The sequence below is a fragment of the Pipra filicauda genome, unplaced genomic scaffold, assembly GCF_003945595.2.
Source record: "Pipra filicauda isolate LSUMZ 115617 unplaced genomic scaffold, ASM394559v2 scaffold381_size687511_pilon, whole genome shotgun sequence".
NCBI classification, from domain to species: domain Eukaryota; kingdom Metazoa; phylum Chordata; class Aves; order Passeriformes; family Pipridae; genus Pipra; species Pipra filicauda.
Window position 1 is genome coordinate 370,680 of NW_024104511.1, and position 18,647 is coordinate 389,326.

General features: G+C 46.8%; 1 protein-coding gene across 1 annotated transcript; it reads right to left on the minus strand.

Annotated features, from left to right (window-relative positions):
* Positions 1–3,128: 3,128 nt before the first annotated feature.
* Positions 3,129–11,565, minus strand: CXCL14 (C-X-C motif chemokine ligand 14). Its single transcript, XM_027747710.2, has 4 exons — positions 11,193–11,565; positions 10,168–10,273; positions 5,541–5,651; positions 3,129–4,301 (listed from the first exon to the last, which is right to left on the minus strand). The coding sequence occupies exons 1-4, from the start codon at positions 11,254–11,256 to the stop codon at positions 4,286–4,288; spliced, it is 297 nt and encodes a 98-aa protein (XP_027603511.1). The 5' UTR covers positions 11,257–11,565; the 3' UTR covers positions 3,129–4,285.
* Positions 11,566–18,647: the final 7,082 nt, after the last annotated feature.

Below are 18,647 nucleotides of genomic sequence, written 5' to 3' on the forward strand. Positions count from 1 at the left end.
TGCTGAACAACTGGCAGTAAGTGAGGCCTTCAGATGCTGTACACATCTGGATTTCAATGCTTCATTTTTGAAAACTGGCTTTGGAGGAAAAATACCCCAAATGTGCCTGGAGTTTCATTTGACCTAATGGGAAGTGTGTTTTGGAGACTGCAAGCTCTGTCTGGGCTCATATAAAACCTGTTAAGTGATATCAGGTTGCACAGAGGCCCTTTACCCTTGGACAGGCGCTGGTTCTGGATCCCAGTGGGATGATGAGTCCTGGGGGTGGTGGCTTTTTTTATTCACATTCATTCCTATTCTCTGCAAATATGGGCCCAGAAGGGTCCCAACTCTGCTGGTTAATTAGCTCAGAGAGCATTTGTGTTGCTGTAACACTGCCTTTGACTTCCCACTCAGGTCTCAGGGGTGACCGGTGCAGCCCCCCAGCCCCTCCATGGAGCCCCACGTTTGCTCCCACAGCCCTGGTAAAACCTGCATAGTGCAGAGCCAGCACTTCCACCACGTGAACGTGGCCAGGAAAGGTCCCCACGTGTGCAGCAATCTGGCATGGCCTTGTGCCTTGATTTAGGGGGCCTGGGGGAGCTGGGGCACGGCAGGGCCTGCCCAGAGCCACCTCACACAGACCACCAAGCAGCTATCACTTCTTAATAAACTTTTCTGACCAGTGCTGACCCGGACCATACACGAACAAGTGAAAAGCAAGTGGTGAAAGGCTCTGTGTAACATTACTAATCCCATGTAGTGCTCTCACTGGAAAGGCCAGGCAGGTCTCCCCACTATTGTGTCCTCTCACTGCAGCTGGTTCACCCCTGTGCTTCTATTAAAATAAAATCCAATAGCCCTGTTTCTGAAGGGGTGCAGCCTGTGGATGCCCAGTGCCCAGGGGAAGGATGGGCTGTGTGTGAAGGTCTCCTTTGCAGGGCTTGTTGCTTCATTTCCATGTGCTCCTGGCTGCTGGGGAGCAGCTTTGCAGGCTGGATGGGGAAAGCAGTTGGCTACTTGGATGCTCTGGGAAGGGTTTACATGTCTGTGATGCTTCATGGAGTAAAGGAACTGTGGGGTCTGCTGCTCCTGCACCCCAGGATGAAGCAAAGCTCCTGCTTACCCTGCACGTGTTCAGGCTGTTGGGAAGGTAAATTGGGAACCGGGGAGCCCTCAGGGCTGGCTGGTGCATGCTCAGACCGTGTTCCAGCGGCTTAATTTTTCAGTCTCAGAGCACAAATGTATGGTTTGCATATGAGGGAGGCTGGAATGAAGGGTCTCCTGTGGCTTCACAGGCTGCTGGGGAAAACAAAAGCAAACCTTAGGGTTGCTGCCAAATCTTTGCGGAGGAGGTACCTACACAGATACATTATATATATATATATATATGTATTTAAATGTTTTAGCAGAGATGTTTCAGTCTGAGGGAAAGTGGCTGATTTGGTAATGGTAGTTACCTTCTGATGCAGTATTTCCCTTTATAACTGTGTATCAGGGATGGCAAGGGATGCTCCTCCTGTTCCTGGGAAGTTAAAAACCCTGCCTGGACATGCAGGTTAACAGGCTTGGGAAAACCAGCTCAGGGGCAGTTTTTGTCTCTTCATAGTTTCAATTCCTGTTTTTGAGAGTTGTTTTATTTAAAAGACAGATTTTGGTTAAGGGACATACAAGTATTGAACCAAAGTTTTGGGGGTTTTTGGAGGTGTTTTTTGTTTGTTTTGGTCTTTTTGTTTGTTTGTTTGTTTCTCATTTTGACAAGCAGAAAAACATTACAATTGGTTTCCTCAGTGCTTAGTTTTTGCTGGTGGTTTTGGTGTGGCAGATGAACCCAGAGCTAAGAGTCATTTGTGCAGGCTATACCCTGTGAGGTGTGAGTCATTAGGAGATCAGTTTGGGCAATCAGAGCTGTGCACAGCATTCCCAGCAGCATTTAACCACCTCTTATGCAACCATATCAATATTTTTTCCAGGAAATCCATTGCCCAGTAGTCACTAAACAAGCATAAACATTTTTGAAGTCTGCTGGTATGTTGAAATCAAATCTTCTCAAGGAAAATCTACTGGCCCTGTTAACATGTGACTTGAGAAAGGAGAGGGGCAGCTCATGGGTCTGGGCTTGCCCAGAGATGGAGTTCAGATGCTCAGCCAGAAGCAGAGCCTGGTGCTTGATATCTCCAGAGATTTAATTTCTTAAATACTCTGGGATCTTCCTCAGGATTTTTACTCATAGGTACCTGAAGCTTGAGCTTCATCCTTGTGCACAATAGGAAAATACTTTGAAATCTAACAGCTCTTTCTCCTTCAGCTCTGCCAGGTATTAGCACAGTAATTAAGGAGATATATATATATACATATATATAGTGCATGTATATGGGGTTTTTTCCCTTTTTTGTCTGCCTGAGCAGCAGGAGAACCTTGAGCTGAGGCCAGGCATTGGCCTGATTGCACAGTTGAAGATTGCTGTGGCAGAGCTCTTGCTGATCCTGGGAGCAGCTGCCCTTGCACAGCTGGGAGCAGGCAGGAAGGCAAGAGGTGCTGTGCAGGGAACACCAGGAGCTTTGGATGCATTGAAACTCTTGCTGGCCTTACCATTCCAATCTGCTGCTTTCCTTTTATCTGGGGAGTGATGGAGGAGCCCTGTGGGGTGCAAAGTCCCTCCCTGTGGGTGAGGGTAGAAACTGTGTAGGAAGAGGTGGTGGTGGTTTTTGTTGTCTGATTTTTGTTGTTCAACCTTCCTCAAACTAACCCAGATCTTATTTAAATCACTTTTTTTACTTGGTTTTGTATGGATTGAAGTGGTTGATTTGTGTTCACTTGACACCAGACTAGTGGCTACAGGCTAATGGTATTGCCCTTATTTATGTCATTCCTTGTGTTTGGCTGAAATCCAAATCCTAAAATGAGGAAGGAAAGTAAATTGTACTAGAATAATGTTTTCTAATTCCAGAGTCATCAAGATGCCACATCTCTAATCAGATTCTCTGAGACACCGTTTTTCCCCCCCAAACCAATTCATCCACAGAAACCCAAGTGATTAGAAGTGGCTGGAGTTCCCTGATGGCTTAAGGGAATTTAAAAGCAATTGTCAGCTTGTTTTAAATATATTTTTTTATTACTTTTTTTTGTTTGTCTTAGAAAGAAATATGAAATCTGCATGCAACCTTCTAAATATTTCAAACATTTAAATAGCATATGATAATTTAGCAGTACAGTACATTATACAGCAAGATAATACAGGGAGACTTCCTATAGTATATTTACAAATGAAAAGGTAGTTTTGTTATATTAAAAAGAGGAATGCACTGCTTAACATGGAAGTATTACATTCAAAATAATGAATATGTTGTATTGTGACTAAAACATACATAGGTATTTATATGTTTGCCCTATCATATTTTTCATAAAAAGGTACCTTTTAAAGGCTTTCTTTGTTGTTGTTGTTGCTACAAATCTAGGAAATCATACACAATAGCCTTGAAGCTTAAAATATCTCAGTACTGAAGCCACAAACTCTCTGTAAGTGCTTCAGGTGAAAAAAACAAAAAAAAAAACCAAAACAACCAAAAAACCCCAAAACCGAACAGACTTTTTTATTTTCTTAGTAATAAAAACAACCTAGAAATGCTTCCTAATGCATGAGAGGTTAAAAGGGAGACAGGGGGCGCTTCGCTTTGCAGCCAGACCTCGAGTCCTTTAGAGAAGAGGTACACAAGTGATCTCAGGCTCACTTGACGAGGTGCTGAGGAGGGACCTCGTTCTGCAGGTACAGCCACGTTTCGGTGGCAGCTGCCCCAGCAAACTCGTCTTTGGTCCCTGCTTTGCCCGGCTGAGGTGGAGGAGGCTGCAAAGGCGCCCAGCAAAGCCCGGCCCCGGAGCTTTCCCGCTGCCCGGAGGGCGAGGGAATGGCTGTGTGTGACACCGTCACGAACGTCGCTGTTTGCCTGATGAGCTTATAAAGCTCGATTGCGATCATAGTGCAGTATGAATGAAGAATAATTAAAAAGAAAAAAAAAAAATTAAAAAAAAAAAAATCCCGGAACAACTTCTTTAGAACGAAAAGAACATGTTTTTCCCGATTTCAGTACGGAGCAGACGGGTGTGGAATCAGAAGTGCAACAGATGCTTAGGAAATCTGGAAGCCTTTTGCACGTGGCTATAAAATGTAAAAACTGACCCTTGGTAAAAAGTGCTTTATAATAATATAGAGTTTGTGTCTTATGCCTGCGAGAGAGAAATAATCTTCTGTAGAGCCCAGTCCTATGCCAGCCAAGGGAATCTGCTCCAGTCCTCACACCACTTGCTCTTATTCTTCATAGACCCTAAACAGAGGAAGAACCAAGAGCAGGGTATTTAAACTATGAATTAAACTTCAAGTCCATTTCAAACAACAACAACAAGAACAACAATAATAACAATAATAATAACAAAAACAATCCACAAATAATTAAACTCTAGAAACCAGATTTTTAGCCTTTGCCTAAGCAATCTGGAAATCAAGTTGCTGACTTTCAGCAATCTATGTCCATAAAGCATCTGGGAGGGGTGTTGGACTTTGACACTACCACACCATGGAGGCATGTGGGGAATAACACACTGTGCCACGATTATCAGGATAAATAATAAGAAGAAATCCACATCAGCTAATTCACTTTAACCACTGGAAAACCCCTATCTTTTATACAATTGCTGATGCTTATCATGAGCTGTCCATAGATATAATAAATTCACATTATGTGTTCTGTTTGGGATAATATTACTCTGCCATTTTTCTAGATTGTGTCCTGACAGAACAACATGATGGGTTGTCTGTCTGCACATCTCCTGAGGGACAAGCCCGAGGCTGGGCATCCTTGGTCTTATTAATGATGGCATTATAAGAAAAAAAGAAAAAGAAAGGGGGGAAGAGTGTAAATATGTGGTTATGCAATAGGGCTTCCCCCACGTGCTCTGGTTGTGAAGCAGAGGCAGGGACTGGCAGGGAGTTGGGGGAGATGTTTCTCCCTTTCTGTGACTGATGACTTAGGAAAAAAAAAATCTTCTTTACAAGGGAGAAGGTGTCAGAGATTTTTGCCAGAAAATTATTGCTTTTCTGGCCATGGTACACTTGCTAAAATTGGCAGATCCCTGCGTCATCAGAGACTGATGATGCTGAGGTGGTGTGACTAAAGTGTGTGACAGGGCTCTCTCTTCCCAGCTCTTCTGACTGCTTTTCTCATGGCTGCAAATACTTCAGCTTTTCATCTTGGAGTTTTCCCCGTGGAAGGGAGGTGAGTGTATGTAAGTAACTGAGAACATCAGCTGATTAATATTTTGACCAGAAATAATTACTATTTACAGCCAGAACAGCCTAATCCTAAAATAGGAGTGAGAACTTCACGTGGCAGGAAAGAAATAATACCAAGAACACCCGTTTAAAATCGTAATTTGGGTAATGAAATACATCCTGGGTGCTGGATGGAGCACTTGCAGTGTGTGCACTTCCCTGGTTTCTCCGTGCCTGGGAGCTGCTGGTTGCCTGGCTTGCCACCGAGATCCTCCCCAGTTCAGCAAGTGCTTACCTGCCTTTCTCCTTCCATACTCGGTACCACTTGAGCAGCCTCACGGTGTTCTGGCGTTTGGGGTTCAGGCAGTGCTGCTGCTCCCCCCTCACCTTGGTCCACAGTGTCACACTGCAGGGCAAGGGACACAGCTCATGGCAGGCACAGGCAATTCCCACCCCTGCTCCCGCCCCACCAACTCCCAAAACTGGTCAGGGGGCCAATGGAAGGCTCTTCATTCCCTGTGTTTTCTGGCAGATATTTGTTTATTGGAATAACAGAGCAGCAGGTTTGGCTGTTCCCAATCCATTGCCTGCCATTACGCTGTTGTACCAGAGCAAGACCTACCCTCTGGTTTTAATCAGTGGGTTTGCTCTGCCTACTTGTTAGATATCATCTTTTGAGCCCAATGGATTATTTAATTAGGGCTCATTCAGGCAACCACAAGGTCTTTGCATGAGGAGACTGTTCCTTTACGCTCAACAAAATTTCATTTGAGAGAAAATATCACAATGGTTTCACTGATTATTTTAATTTTTGCTTTTTTCCCCCCTGTTAATTCTGCAATATTTTAAATACTTGCACATGGGAGAATGTCTTTGTGCCCAACAGCCCAGCTCTGAGCCTCAGCATGCAGCTCTGGGGGCTTCAGCCTCCTCTGCTCACAGCCTGATCCTGCTCTCTTTGCCAGCTTGGTGCCCCCTGATTATCACAACAAAGCCTGTTGGGAGACAAAACATGGCAAAAGTCTTCTCTTTGTTTTAGGTCCCCTCCTTGAGGGCTTAGTGAGGCCATCATCACTTGGTCTGACACAACCAAGGTGACATGAGAGACCCAAAGATGCTTCCCAAAAGGATGGCTTTGCAGAAACATCAAGGCTGCCCCACCTCTCAGGGCTCAAAATGAAGCAGTTTTCTGGTTTTGCTATTAATTTAGGAAATTAGAAAGAAACAAACAAACTCACAATCACAACCTGTATTAGAATTATTGATTTTCTGGAAATACCATCCATGACAGGGAAAAGCAGTTATTGATTTAACTAAAACACTCTCATGGAGTTATTGAAATGCTGCTAGAGACATGAGGAAAATGATGGCAGAAAACCAGAAATACCTGTGTACACCGATGGGTTTCTTTTATGGTTTGGTTCAGAAAGAAGCTGTTTATCTTCTAACACAAGAAATAGTGCAAACTTTCCCAGCTCTCCCTCCTGGTTCTGAGGAAGCAAAACGTGCTGCCTGCATGAACTGAGCTAAAGGTCTCACCACGTTTCCAGTTTTGAGATTGCACAAGGTGTTCAAATTGTTCTTTCTATTCAATTAACCTTTCTCCCTGCTCCCCTTTCTGCTCCACCCCCATCAGGTCTAAGCTAAGGTCACAAGAAGTTAAGGTGTAATTTCCAGGTTGTTTTTCTGGGAGGAAGTGCCCTTTTCCCAAGTGCATGGAAAAGTGGTGGAAGCCTCCAAGAGCCTCCTTGGTGGCTGCAGGCGACAGAAAAGGCAGAGTCACTGCTAAAATCATGGACTATCTCTGTTCTAAGGGTGTTGTCAGCCAACCCCTCTGGAGAGCAGTGTGTGCATGAGAAGAGGAGTTTTCCTGTAGCTTTGGACAGGGGTGAAACCAAACTTTCACTGAAGGCACAGGGCAGGTGAGTTTTGAGGGACTTGAGGCCAGTTCAAAGTTCCTCCAGGCAGTGGCTGATCCACACCTTGGCTTGGGTTTCTCCTCTGACAGGCCACACAAGTATTTCCAGAAAGTGATGGACAGGCTGAATTGCAAGAGGAGAGGAGTAGAAACACCTCTGAAAAGCAGCAAATCCTATACTTGCACCAGAAGCAGTGAAGGACACTCTGGATTTACTAGATCATCTTGTCTGAGGAGGAGGAGATGCAGGATTTGCTTCTCAGGTGAACTGGCTCTTTTCTCATCCTGACATGCATTGCTTTGACATCACATGCAGGTTTTCTCTTTGGTGCTGGAGGATGGAGAGCACAGGAGATGTTCCCAAGGCAGCTCCACAGTCCTCTGCAGTTCTCAGGCAGTCCCTGATTGGCACAGGGTTGGGTGGCAGCATTTTTGGGCACCCTGAGCCAGGCTGGCCCTGCTTTTGAGGATGCTGGTCTGACAAATGTAAGGGGATGTGCCTGAGAGGCACTGTGGGAGCTCATACCCTGAGGGAGGAGCTGTCTGGGTGGGCTGCAAGAAGAGGTTGAGAGGGATGGAGAAGGGGCTGAAGCACCAGAACTTTCACCTCCAGTGGGATTTGTCCCTTAGCCACCAAGGACTTGCTGTCTGGAGCCTTTACCCCTGGTGTCTGAGGGTCCCTGTGCCAAAATCCCCCCTAGTAGATCGCTGCCTCCAGGGCTGTGATGAGCACTCTGGGTCAGTTTGTGCCCCCCAGCACTCCGTGCCCTCACACTTCTCATCTGAGGGATGGTGGGGCTGCTCCTCTGCCTACAAACACCCTGTGTCCATGACCCCAAGGATCCTGACTCTGGTCCTTTCATCCAAAACCAGTGTGGGGACTGTCACCTGCCTTGACTGCCTCTTGAGAAAGGTTCCCAATAACATCTATTTTCCATCAGCTGTTTTCATCCTGACACATCCCAGCTCTCTGGGATGGGGCAAAACATGGAATTGGGAAGGGAGGGGGTTGAACATTTGAGGCAGAAAGAGTTAAACTTCTCTCCTGTTTTCTGCTGCTTTCTCTCATTCCAAGAGACAGATACACTCACAATTGCTGCTGGATGTACCATGAATCTTGATAGGTTTTGACTAAACTGAGGACTCAGTTTAACTGTCTCTTACCCTGTACCACAGCTCTGCTGGGGGGGTTATGGCCAAAACCTCCCTAAACTGCACCACCCCCATACCCACTGCTTCTTTGCCCAACATCATTTATGCCAAGTTTCTGCTGTATGAAAACATATGAGAGCTTTTGAGGAGGGCAGAAGGGAACACAGCTTCGACAACTCGTTTTAGATGATCACTGCAGCAACAAAAACTCAGTTGCAGGAATTTAGCTCCGCTGTGCCTTGTCCAGAGGCTCCGGGATCAATTTGTTCTCAGAATATTAATTTCAGTTTGCTGTCAGAGCTGAGTTCAGGCTGCATTAGGGTAGCTGGAAAGGCAGGGATGCCGGTGGGTCTGCCCTGCCCCACAGACACCCATGGGGAGGGGAGATGATGGGACAATTCTGTCAGCCCTCAGGCTTGAATAGCATTGCTCGACATCTGCATAGTGATCGGGCTGGGAAAGCAGCGGCTCCTACACACAGTGTTCCAGCTTCCCCAGTTTTCTGATTGGAAGTGAAATGTGGCATTATTGAGATTTATTTTATACCCCCTGGTCACCATCTGCTTTTGGGGAAATGCCTTGAGTGAAGAGTTGGTGTTCCTCCACACCATCGTTTTGCTGTTGAAGGGTCAAAGAGAACGAGGTGAAGCTGTGAGGGGCTGATTCAGGCAGGGATGCTCTGCAAGCATTCTTCTGTTCAGGTCACCATCAGCTGATCTGGGCTTCAGAGAAGTGGGTCTGATATTCCCTGAGCTCAGCATTGCTCACAGTGATGCTGGTCTAGCTCTGGAGGAAGCATAATGAACCTTGGATCTCCATTCCTCCTCCACAAGCTCTCGCTGAGTCTGACGAGCCAGTTCTGCATGAGAAGTCCGTGGTATCTCCTTGTTTGTGCCAGTTGGATGAGCAAGATTTGTCCCCAAGGGCATTACAGAGTGCCAGAGGTGGTACAGAGCCTGGCAGGACAGTGCTCAGATCCTGCTGTTGAACGAATGGCAAATGTTCCATGAGGGAACACAAATGCTGGATCAAACCAGCTCTTGGTGTCCTGGGAGTGTGGCTGCTCTTGGGACCCTTTTCCCCTCTCTTAGGTGGCAGAGGAGCTTGGTGAAGTCTTCTTGGTTAATCCGTCCTTATCCAGCCACATGTGCTGGTTGGAAGGTGCTTTGTTGGGGGAATCTTAAGATATCCAAAACGGGACAGGAAAAAACCAAAACCCACCCATATTTAAAATCTAAAAAACCGTCCTTTTGAGCTAGTCATGTCAAAAATCCCTGAACCTGCCTCACCTTGGTTAGCCATTTCATCACTTTGAGATTTCATAGCAGCATTGATCCCAACTTGCAGGGAGACTGGGAGGAAAACATTTTCTTAAATGCTGGGTAATCTCCGTGAATGAAGGGAATTGCTCTGGTACAACACAGGTGAAAATCTGTCTCTGGTCGGGCTAATATTCCTTGCAGAAACCAAACTCTGTTCATATTTATTCTGCATGCCCAGAATAACTTAACTAAATAGCTCTGAATTTTATATCAGGTAGCTTGGAGTAGGATTTGTCATTATTTTCACTTGAACTAATGATTATCTTTTTGTCGCTACCTGTTCTGGAAATATTGATTTTAAGGGAAAAAAAAATTCTGTCGAAAAATAACAGATGGGGTTTGGGTCAGAATTGCACATTTTTTTTTTGCATCAGAATATTCCCAGGGATATTCAATTTGCAAATGAATATTCTCAGGAATTAGCATGCCGGGGCATGAGGAAAACAAAGAACAAAGAAGGAACTCGCAGTATAAGGTAAAGCAGTTCAGCTGACAGGGAAACTGAGAGCAATCAATGAAGGCAGACTTACATAATCATCTCTTCCACGCAAAACGGGTACCTCGGTTTCACTTCCAACTTCCGTACGTTAGAGAATCTTATTTTAGGACCTTTCCTTGAGCATTTGCACTTCACGCCTACAAGAGAAAGCACTTTCTCATGCGCCTGCAAAGCCTCCTGCATACCAAACGTCCCTTCCCTCCAGCCTGGGTGCATCCAGGAAAACTTCAGTTTGCTCTTTCAAGCCTTGGTGGGAAAAGCTGAATTTTGTGAAGCTGCAGAGCTTAAAAAAAAAATTAATTTTTTTTTTCTTTGGTATATCCCAGGAAAAGGTAGTGGCTCTCTGGGAAATATGTTCTAGAGCACTATATATGTTCTGAGGCTTTGTAAATATCAGATTTTTTTACAGTGCACCTGCCGCGATTAAATATAATTATATTTAGCAAAAGGAAATGAGAGTCAGAACTCTTTAAACTGAGAAAGCAAGCGCACGTCTCGGCTGCTTTCTCATTCACTCACGTCCCACTTGGACTTTGTAGGACTTCCAGTCATTTCTCCTCACATGGGTGTCGTGGTGCAGTCACAGCCAGACAAAAGCTGAGCGTTTTTTAACCATCATTTTTGAGCACAGCAGAAAATGCAGACTGTGCCACAACCTCAAATCCAGCTCTGCTCCATTTTCCCTGAAAACCACCCTTCGAGTGTTCATTAAAGCAACCCTAAACCGATCTTATTTCCTGAAGCATTCCACATGCTAAACCCACCTAACAGGAGGTATTTGAGTTGTATTCCTGAATAACGGAGAGCATGGCATGACCTGCCACGCTGAGAGCTCTTTGCCCTCCAATGAAGGCACAAACGAAGACACAGCTGCCCCGTGTATTTTACCTCTACTTCACCTTTAAAAACCTCGCGGCTCCCTCCCTCGCAGATTCTGCACATCGCACCTTCACAGCAGGCAGGGACAGCACAGCCCAACCCGGGGCTAGCAGGAGGCAAACACAAATTACTGGAAAAGAGGTTTATGCGGGAATAGGCAGAAAAAAACCACTTTACCTTCTGCGCTGGCCAAGCACATCGCGATGAAGAGCAGAAGCAGAGCTGCTGTCAGGAGCTTCATGGTGAGACAGCGGGTACCCGAGGAGACACCGGAGGGGTTGATGTGTTTTCTCGCTTGGGGTTCGTCCCCCCGATCCCGCTGACCCGGGGCTGTGTCACCAGGGAGGGGACAGCGGAGCGGCTCCCGGCGGAGCGGCTGCCCGGCGCTGCCTGCGCTGCCTGCGCTCTGCCGCTGCCTTCCCTTCGCCTCCTTTAAAGCGGCTCCCGCTGCCCTCACTCCCGGCTCATTAATATGCAGAGCAACTCCACGGCTCCCTCCGCTTCCTCAGCCCCGGCGGGGAGGGAGGGGACCGGCACCCCGGGGGGGAACATCCCCCATCCCCGCCCCGAGCATCCCGGGGGGAGCGCAGGCGATGGGGCGGCTGCTCCTGCCCCTGCCCAGCTGGGACAGCTCCGTCAGAAGGAGGTTTGCTGGGAGGGGGGGTTATGTGAGTATTTGTATGAATTGGGCTGTTGGGTGGAAAATCACCCGCTTGCGAGCGCTCCAGGGATGCCCGCGCTCCGCAGGAATTCCCATGCACCTTGGAAATGAGATTTGGAGAATTTGGGAAGGGATGTCGCCTTTGGTCACATACTGACTTTTTAATTTATAATTTTAATTTATAATATTATTTTTTTAAGCTTTAGCAGGCTTCTAAATCTAATGGAAAATTTAGCGAGTTAAATGGGAAAAGGAATATTCCTAAAAGCGTTGTTAGGTGGGTTTGGCATGTGGAATGCTTCAGGAAATAAGATCGGTTTAGGGTTGCTTTAATGAACACTCCAACACTGTCCTGCTCCGTGAAGAACAGGGTGGCAACACGCAGGAACTTCAGGGATGTGAACACATGTTCCCTCTCCCTTGCAGAGTGATTTCAGAAACAGCTAAAAGAGCATCTTTAAATCCAGACTCCAGGTTTTTGTCTAACTGAGGTGGGCGAATATCAGAGTCGGGTCTAACCTCCTTCATAGCACTGTGTTCCAAAGAGGCTGCAGATAAACCCCTCTGCCGGACCCGGTTGATCTCAGCCCATCTCCCAGCCCATCTCTCCGCTCGCCCACCAAATTAACCCCGAGCGCGACCCGCGCTCCTGGCAGCTCGGGCAGGACCCGCCGCGCACTCCCGGCTCCACTTGCATTTTAAGTTTCCCACATGGCTCCGTTCCTGCCGGCTCCCATTGGCAGCGGCCATCCCGCGGCGTTCCCGGCCCGGGTGTTGGCAGGCTGCGAGTACAGCCCTACCACACACAGCCTGCACGTTGCGCGCAGGCAGCTGCCTTGTTCCTGGCTTTGGGATTCATGCGGGACGTGCCGGCACGCCGGGAACAGCCTGGGATGAGCAGGGATGGGCGGCACATTGCGGGGGACTGGCTGACGTGGCAGGGAGCTTTTGGGGTGAAAGATCTGTTTCTGGGCAGGCTTGTGAAGCTGTGATAGTTGTGAAGGTGTAATAGTTTTTGTTTTTCTTTGGTATTTTCGGTATTTTATGGGTATTTTTGCTGTACGGCCCTAAGCCACCTCCTGAGGTTCTCCTTGCACTGCTAGGAATGGTTTGTGGGACTGTGGTGGTGTTTCACGACAGGGCTGTTTAATTAAATTCCAACAGGACTAAAGTGAGTTTTGTTCCAGAGCCTGGGATAAAAACAGGTACCTGAGGTGCGGCAGGTCTCAGTTCAAACCTTTCAAATAAATTCCAGTTTCTTATACAAGAAAGAAAAGAATAAACCTGCGGGAGAGTACAAAAGGCTCGTATCAGAGTCACTATCAGCTGGTGGTGAGGATGTTTGCGGGGCACAGGGGAGAACTGGCTTAAATTCATCCACATCCAGAGCTGTAATCCTGCCCCGCTGCATCTTTGGGTAATTCCCTCCTTGCAGCCTCCTCTCCACCGTGTGCAGGAACAGCCTGGGGAAGAGCTGTAGGAAGGCAAAGCCTTTTCCCCTCCCCCTTTGCTTACAGGAATTTGGGTGCAGCTTTAGCTGACGGCAATTTGAACTTTCCCCAAACCGGGAAAATCGTGTACAGGCTGGAGAAAAATTGAAGGAAATTCTTGTGCTTTCCAAAAGCAAATCCTATCTTCTTGTATGAGTCTTGCTCGTGTCGAGAGAACCAAGTTTATTAGGTATTGAATAAGCAAAGTGTTGCTCTAGTTCCAATTTTCATGTACAAATGGATGTATTTGAGGGGCGTGCACACACACGGCGACTCTCACTGTGCACCTGAGCGGTTCAGCGTCTTTATGCCAAGGGCTGGCTTTGACAGTAATTATTTCTGAGAGCTCAAAGGTGTCTCTTGCCTTGTGTGACAGATTTTGGTGGCCACATACAGCTGTCTCTGACACCTGCTCTGTCTTAAAATGACAATCACAGAAGAGGAAGAAGTTTCAGCAAAAGATTTGGCGGAAAAGAAACATGTGGAATTCACCACAGTCTGCCCCAAAAGAAACCCTGATAATTCAGATATATTTTCTTTATGAAAGTGATGCTGAATCAGCATCCACTGGTGCTTGTGTGCCTGTGGTATCTCCAGCAGCTCTGCTGAGCCTCAGGAAATGTGTTTTGGCAAACAGCTGGTGCTCCACGGGCTGGGGAGGGCTGGGCCGGGTGAGCACAGGGCTGAAGCATCCATTTCATCCCTCACAAAGCCACCCGACTGCAGAATAATTGATCAAGGCTTGGGTTTTGACCCTCACAAAAGGAGTGTTTCAGAGCAGGTGTAGTCTCCAAGGTCCTGCTGTTGTCCTGGGCCTTGCAGAGGGGCCGTGGTCAGAGAGCCGTGCTGTCCCCGGGGAGCTCTCGCTGTACCTGTGCACACAGCCTGTCACCTGCTCTGCCGGGGGAATTAGAGGGCCATTGTTGCTGCTGAAAGGGCTCTCGTTTCACCTCATTCTCTGCTCTTTCCAGGGCCCTGCCCCAGCATAAGGCTCCCGAGCAGACGGAGGCTGAAGCCTGGCTTTGCCTCTGAGGGTAAGACCCAGAGGGGTCAGTGGTGATCTCGCACACTTGGAGAGTAGTTTGCAACATGGATGAGTGGTTGTCTCCTCCTAAAACAAGAAAGAAGAGTTTTAGCAATGGGGCTACCATTTGTACAAAATGGTCGCCCTTGTTGGCCACCTGGAAGCAGAAATGTTTCAAGTTGAGCACAACACATAGCTGAGCTGCAGCAAAATATTTTTGCTTTAAGACATGAGGACAAACCCCAAATGCAGGGTGCCCTTTGAAAGGTGAGCTACGGGAATGGGGCAGTTCATCCCCAAAATAAATAGTGTTGGTAGAAAAGTGGGAAGGCTCCAGTTGGGTCTGCCAGGGCAAGGACATTTCTGTCTTTGAACATGGTCCAAGCCCTGACCTGCCCACGGGTGAGGCTTTTTCTCCTGCTGTGAATGCACACAGACTCTTAAGCCAGCACACAGACAGAGTCCCTTAGGTATTCATCAGCCTCCCAGGGCCCAGAAGACAGACTATGAGAGTTATCACCATTACTAGAAATATTTCAGTGTTTAGCTGCTTTTGGTTATGCTGGTTATTTCAAATACAGGGTGATCCATGATTTGGATTAACTGCCCTTCAAAATGTCATAATGTTTCATAGAAAGAAGATGAAGGTGCTTTTCATTGTGAGAAATCTTCACAAAATGACCATGAAACTGAAGCTACTTATTGCTGTTGAGGCCAAATGATGTGAGTGGCTCATCCAAGTTTAATGTTTTAGAACATCCCCATCAGCCCGTCAAGGAGAAGATTAAACATTTCAAGAGACACGACAAAATCCCTGCATGTCATGTCAGGAATTTGGGGAAGGAATTAGACCTAAATGCTCTCTGGAAACCTCTGCATTAAGGTGGAGGTAACAGATGTGATGCATGTTGTGTGGAGCTTTTCTTCCTGGGTGCTGAACTTCCTTTTTTTATGCCTTTTTGGTGTTTTAACCACTCTGCATGTAAACCTTGCAACAGAGGCACTATAAAACTCCATCACAAGCTTGAAGTGAGGGGAGAATTGCCTCAGATTTTGGGAGGCTGTCACAAGCATCCCCCCTGCCGTGCTAAGCTTACTCAGTGGAGGATGTGCTAGAGCCTGTGGTCAAGCCCATGTTTTCACCTCTAGCTCTAAATGACCTTTTTCTTTCCTCAATAACCTTGAACAGTAGTTGTGTCATCCTTGCATGTATTTGTCTATCGTTAAGTTGAAAGCCAAAGCTTTGGATTTCAGCTTTGGTCTCTGGAAATATGAAACATATTTCAGGGAAAACAGCTGTGGTCCCCTTCTGTGGAGTTTCACAACAGATGAATTCTGCAAAATAAGGCTTGTATTGTTGTTGCAGTCACTGTTTTCTTTTGATATTTTCTTTTTATTTTTATTTCCATAATGAGATTAAATTCTAGACGCTGCTTCTTCCCTTGGGAGTAGTTTTAAGGCAGCTTTCTTCCTAGACCTAAATTATTCACCAAGGAGGATTTTTTGCTGAGATGAGAACGAGGAGGTCGGATCTGGGACTGTTGTCATGGCTTGGAGCTCTTTGAAGCTCTTCATCATGAATCATTAAAAAGGGTTGCAATAACATGGCAAAAGGGAGAACTGGCTCTTTGTGTAGGTGATTTGAGAGTCACCTTTAGACATCCACAAAAGGATTAATCCCAACTGTGGCTTTTTACGCCGAGAAAATAATAAATCGTGTTTAATTTCCTACTGACTCATTTCCTTGCATGCTACAACTTACCATTGGTTTTTATGTGCAAACTCAGTTTACACTTTATACAATTCTCTTGATAGGCACCTAAGCTGGGAATGGCTGCAGGTATTTATTTTGTGCTTAAACTCACAACGAGTTGGATGGCTTTTTTTACCATCTGCTCCAATGCTTGCTACAGTGTAGGGGGAATAATGTGAGGGAAAGAAAGGCAATTTTTTGATCTGACTCCCTCACTGACAGTGGTGGCCAAAGCCTTGAGAAGCCTCCATGGTGTTGGGTGGGATGAGAACTGCTTGGGACAAGGATGGGAATGGCATCAGCCCTGTCCTCATCAGTGTGTTCCCTCTTTCCCAATTGCTTTTGAATTCTTGGTGTTAGACTGAGAGAACTGGGGCAAGGATGCTGCTTTACTGCCCAGGTGGGCAGATAGAACAGCGGGATAACACCAAGGAAATGGGATGGAAAACCTTTCTTATTGCCCCAGCACTGGAAACACATTGTGCTGTCCTGATCTGCTCATCACATCTCTGTTTGTGTGGGGGTAATTTTAGGTAATCTGTGGGTGCCAGCTTTTCTGATGAAAGGCTTTTGGAGTAGAATAGGGTGTTACTGTATGTAATAAACTACAGGCAGCCTCTCCCTGTGCTATTAATGCCACTGCTCTGAAAAGAAGTGGCTCTGCTGCCAACCCATCCATATTCAAAAGCACAGACAATGTGAAAAACTGAACCTCAAGGTGTTTTATTTTTGCAAGAGAATAGGAACAAATGAGATCAGCACCTGAACAGTTTCTAATGTGGTCCCAGGTGAGCTCTTGCCAGGAGCTCTCTGTGACAGCAAGAGCCATAAACGTTTAGGCATGAGAAAACCATTCCTGACACTTCTCCTCCTCTTTGCTGCTTGGCAGAGCTGGGCACGATTTCAAACCCTTCCAGGAATGTCAGGAACATGCTGCAGCACATTCACCTTCAGCACTGGTTCCATGGGATGAGAGTCCCTTGGAAGAGCTGGTGAGCACAAGCCTGCTGAAGTGTCCACGTGGCAATGGCTTTGTGGGTCTCAATACAAGGAAATTGAGATTTTGGGGGAGAGGGCAGGGATGTGTTTGCAGCTATTTGAGGCCTTCTGCAAACCCTGGAGTGTGGGTCTTTTCTGTTGTCTCTTAGGAAGGCCTTTGAAGCAAAAAGGTGAAGACATAAAATGTTGGATACATGTGAAATTGCAGAGCTAAAGCCAGGAAGGGAGGTAGCTCCACCTCTCTGCTGCATCTCACATCCTGGTCCATGACCCAGCTGGTGGCATCCAGGCAGGGAATTGTCTCCACACATGAGGGAATGACCAGGAAGGGGTGGCTGTCCTGCTAGGAAGAGATGATTTTTACCCTGGTGTGCTCTATGGTTCTACTTTCTTGTGTCTTCTGTCTTTTTTTGGACTTGTGGCTTCATGTTTCCCCGAAAAACCCCAAACCCTGTGTCTGTGAGGGTGTGAATACAGCACTCAAAGAGGGTCTCCTCTGGAGCCTTCTAGAAGTTTTTTTCTGTGCTTGCTCCCAGGTGACTGTGAGCTGTTTACACTGGCCCACAGTGCAACCACAGCAACAAGAATTAAAGCCATTAGATAAAAATGGCCGTAATTCAGAGTGATTAAGCATGGAGGCAAATCACCTCCTGGCATCTCCTGTGTGCCCAGGGTGCCAGGACCAAGCACTGAGATGGACCAAGCCTGGCTCAGGCACGAAGCCACAGCATCTGTAGGTGCCCATGGGGCTCTGCAGGGTTTCTCCCACCCCCTCAGTGCTTTCTGTAACGTGCAAAAATCCCTTGCAAGCTTAATGAAGCCCACTCTCCTGCAAACAGGAAGGGTGCTCCCTGTCTCTGCTCGTTTTCTGCTGAGCTGTGTGTTAGTAATGATGGGAATTTTTCATCCGTTGATTTTTTCCCTCCCCTTGGGATAGAAAACATATGTAGTGCCTTTAAAAATAAATAAAATGAATGGCTTAACAGTGCAGACTTTGAATATTTGATGGAAGATTAGTAGGCTGCAATCAATCAAAAAATGATCCTTTTCTTTGGAGTAATAAATATGTTAATTATTTTATCTACTTGGATAAAAGCTTAATTACCATAACACTTGCTGGTGGGGGGGGGGGGAGAGAGGGAAATAGTTGTTATGTGCAGTGTTCCTAAGAAAATCAGCTTATTCTGCAAATAAACCAACACGCATTTCTGCAAGCAAACAGAGTGACAGTCCTGCTGGCACGGCCACCTCTCCCAGCCATGGTATGACCAGGAAGGACTTGGTGAGGAGCCTTCCTGCTCTGAACCTTCCTCAGGCTGGATTTGCCCACTTTTCTCAGGTTTCCCCCCTGGTTGCAGGCTCAAGTGTGACCCGTCCCCGCCACCCATCTCTCCTTCCTGTGTGGTCTGGGTGGGCTGCACAAAACCTGGGCCAAGAACTTCAGAGCCCAGTTTGCCAGGAAATACTCCAAAGTCCACGACTCCCTAGGAGCAGGGTGGTTTGGCCAGGCTTGCAGGTCATCACAGGGAGAGACCAGGAGGGGAACATCCCCCTGTAGCATCTCCCTCCTTTCTGTACCCTGGAAACCCCCTCCTGCTTGGCCATGCTGAGGGGACCTGCACCATGAATAGATAAACCCCAGAGAATTCATGCTGTGCTTTGCTGTGCTTTGCTGTGCTGTCATACCCATGAGTAGGTAGATGTT

Excerpts from the sequence above, each read along its gene's own strand:
- CXCL14 (XM_027747710.2), bottom strand. The coding sequence starts at position 11,256 with ATGAAGCTCCTGACAGCAGCTCTGCTTCTGCTCTTCATCGCGATGTGC. Across the intron at positions 10,274-11,192 it reads GTGCTTGGCCAGCGCAGAAG|GCGTGAAGTGCAAATGCTCA; the intron begins GTAAAGTGGTTT and ends TTTCTCTTGTAG. Across the intron at positions 5,652-10,167 it reads TGCGTGGAAGAGATGATTAT|TGTGACACTGTGGACCAAGG; the intron begins GTAAGTCTGCCT and ends CTTGCCCTGCAG.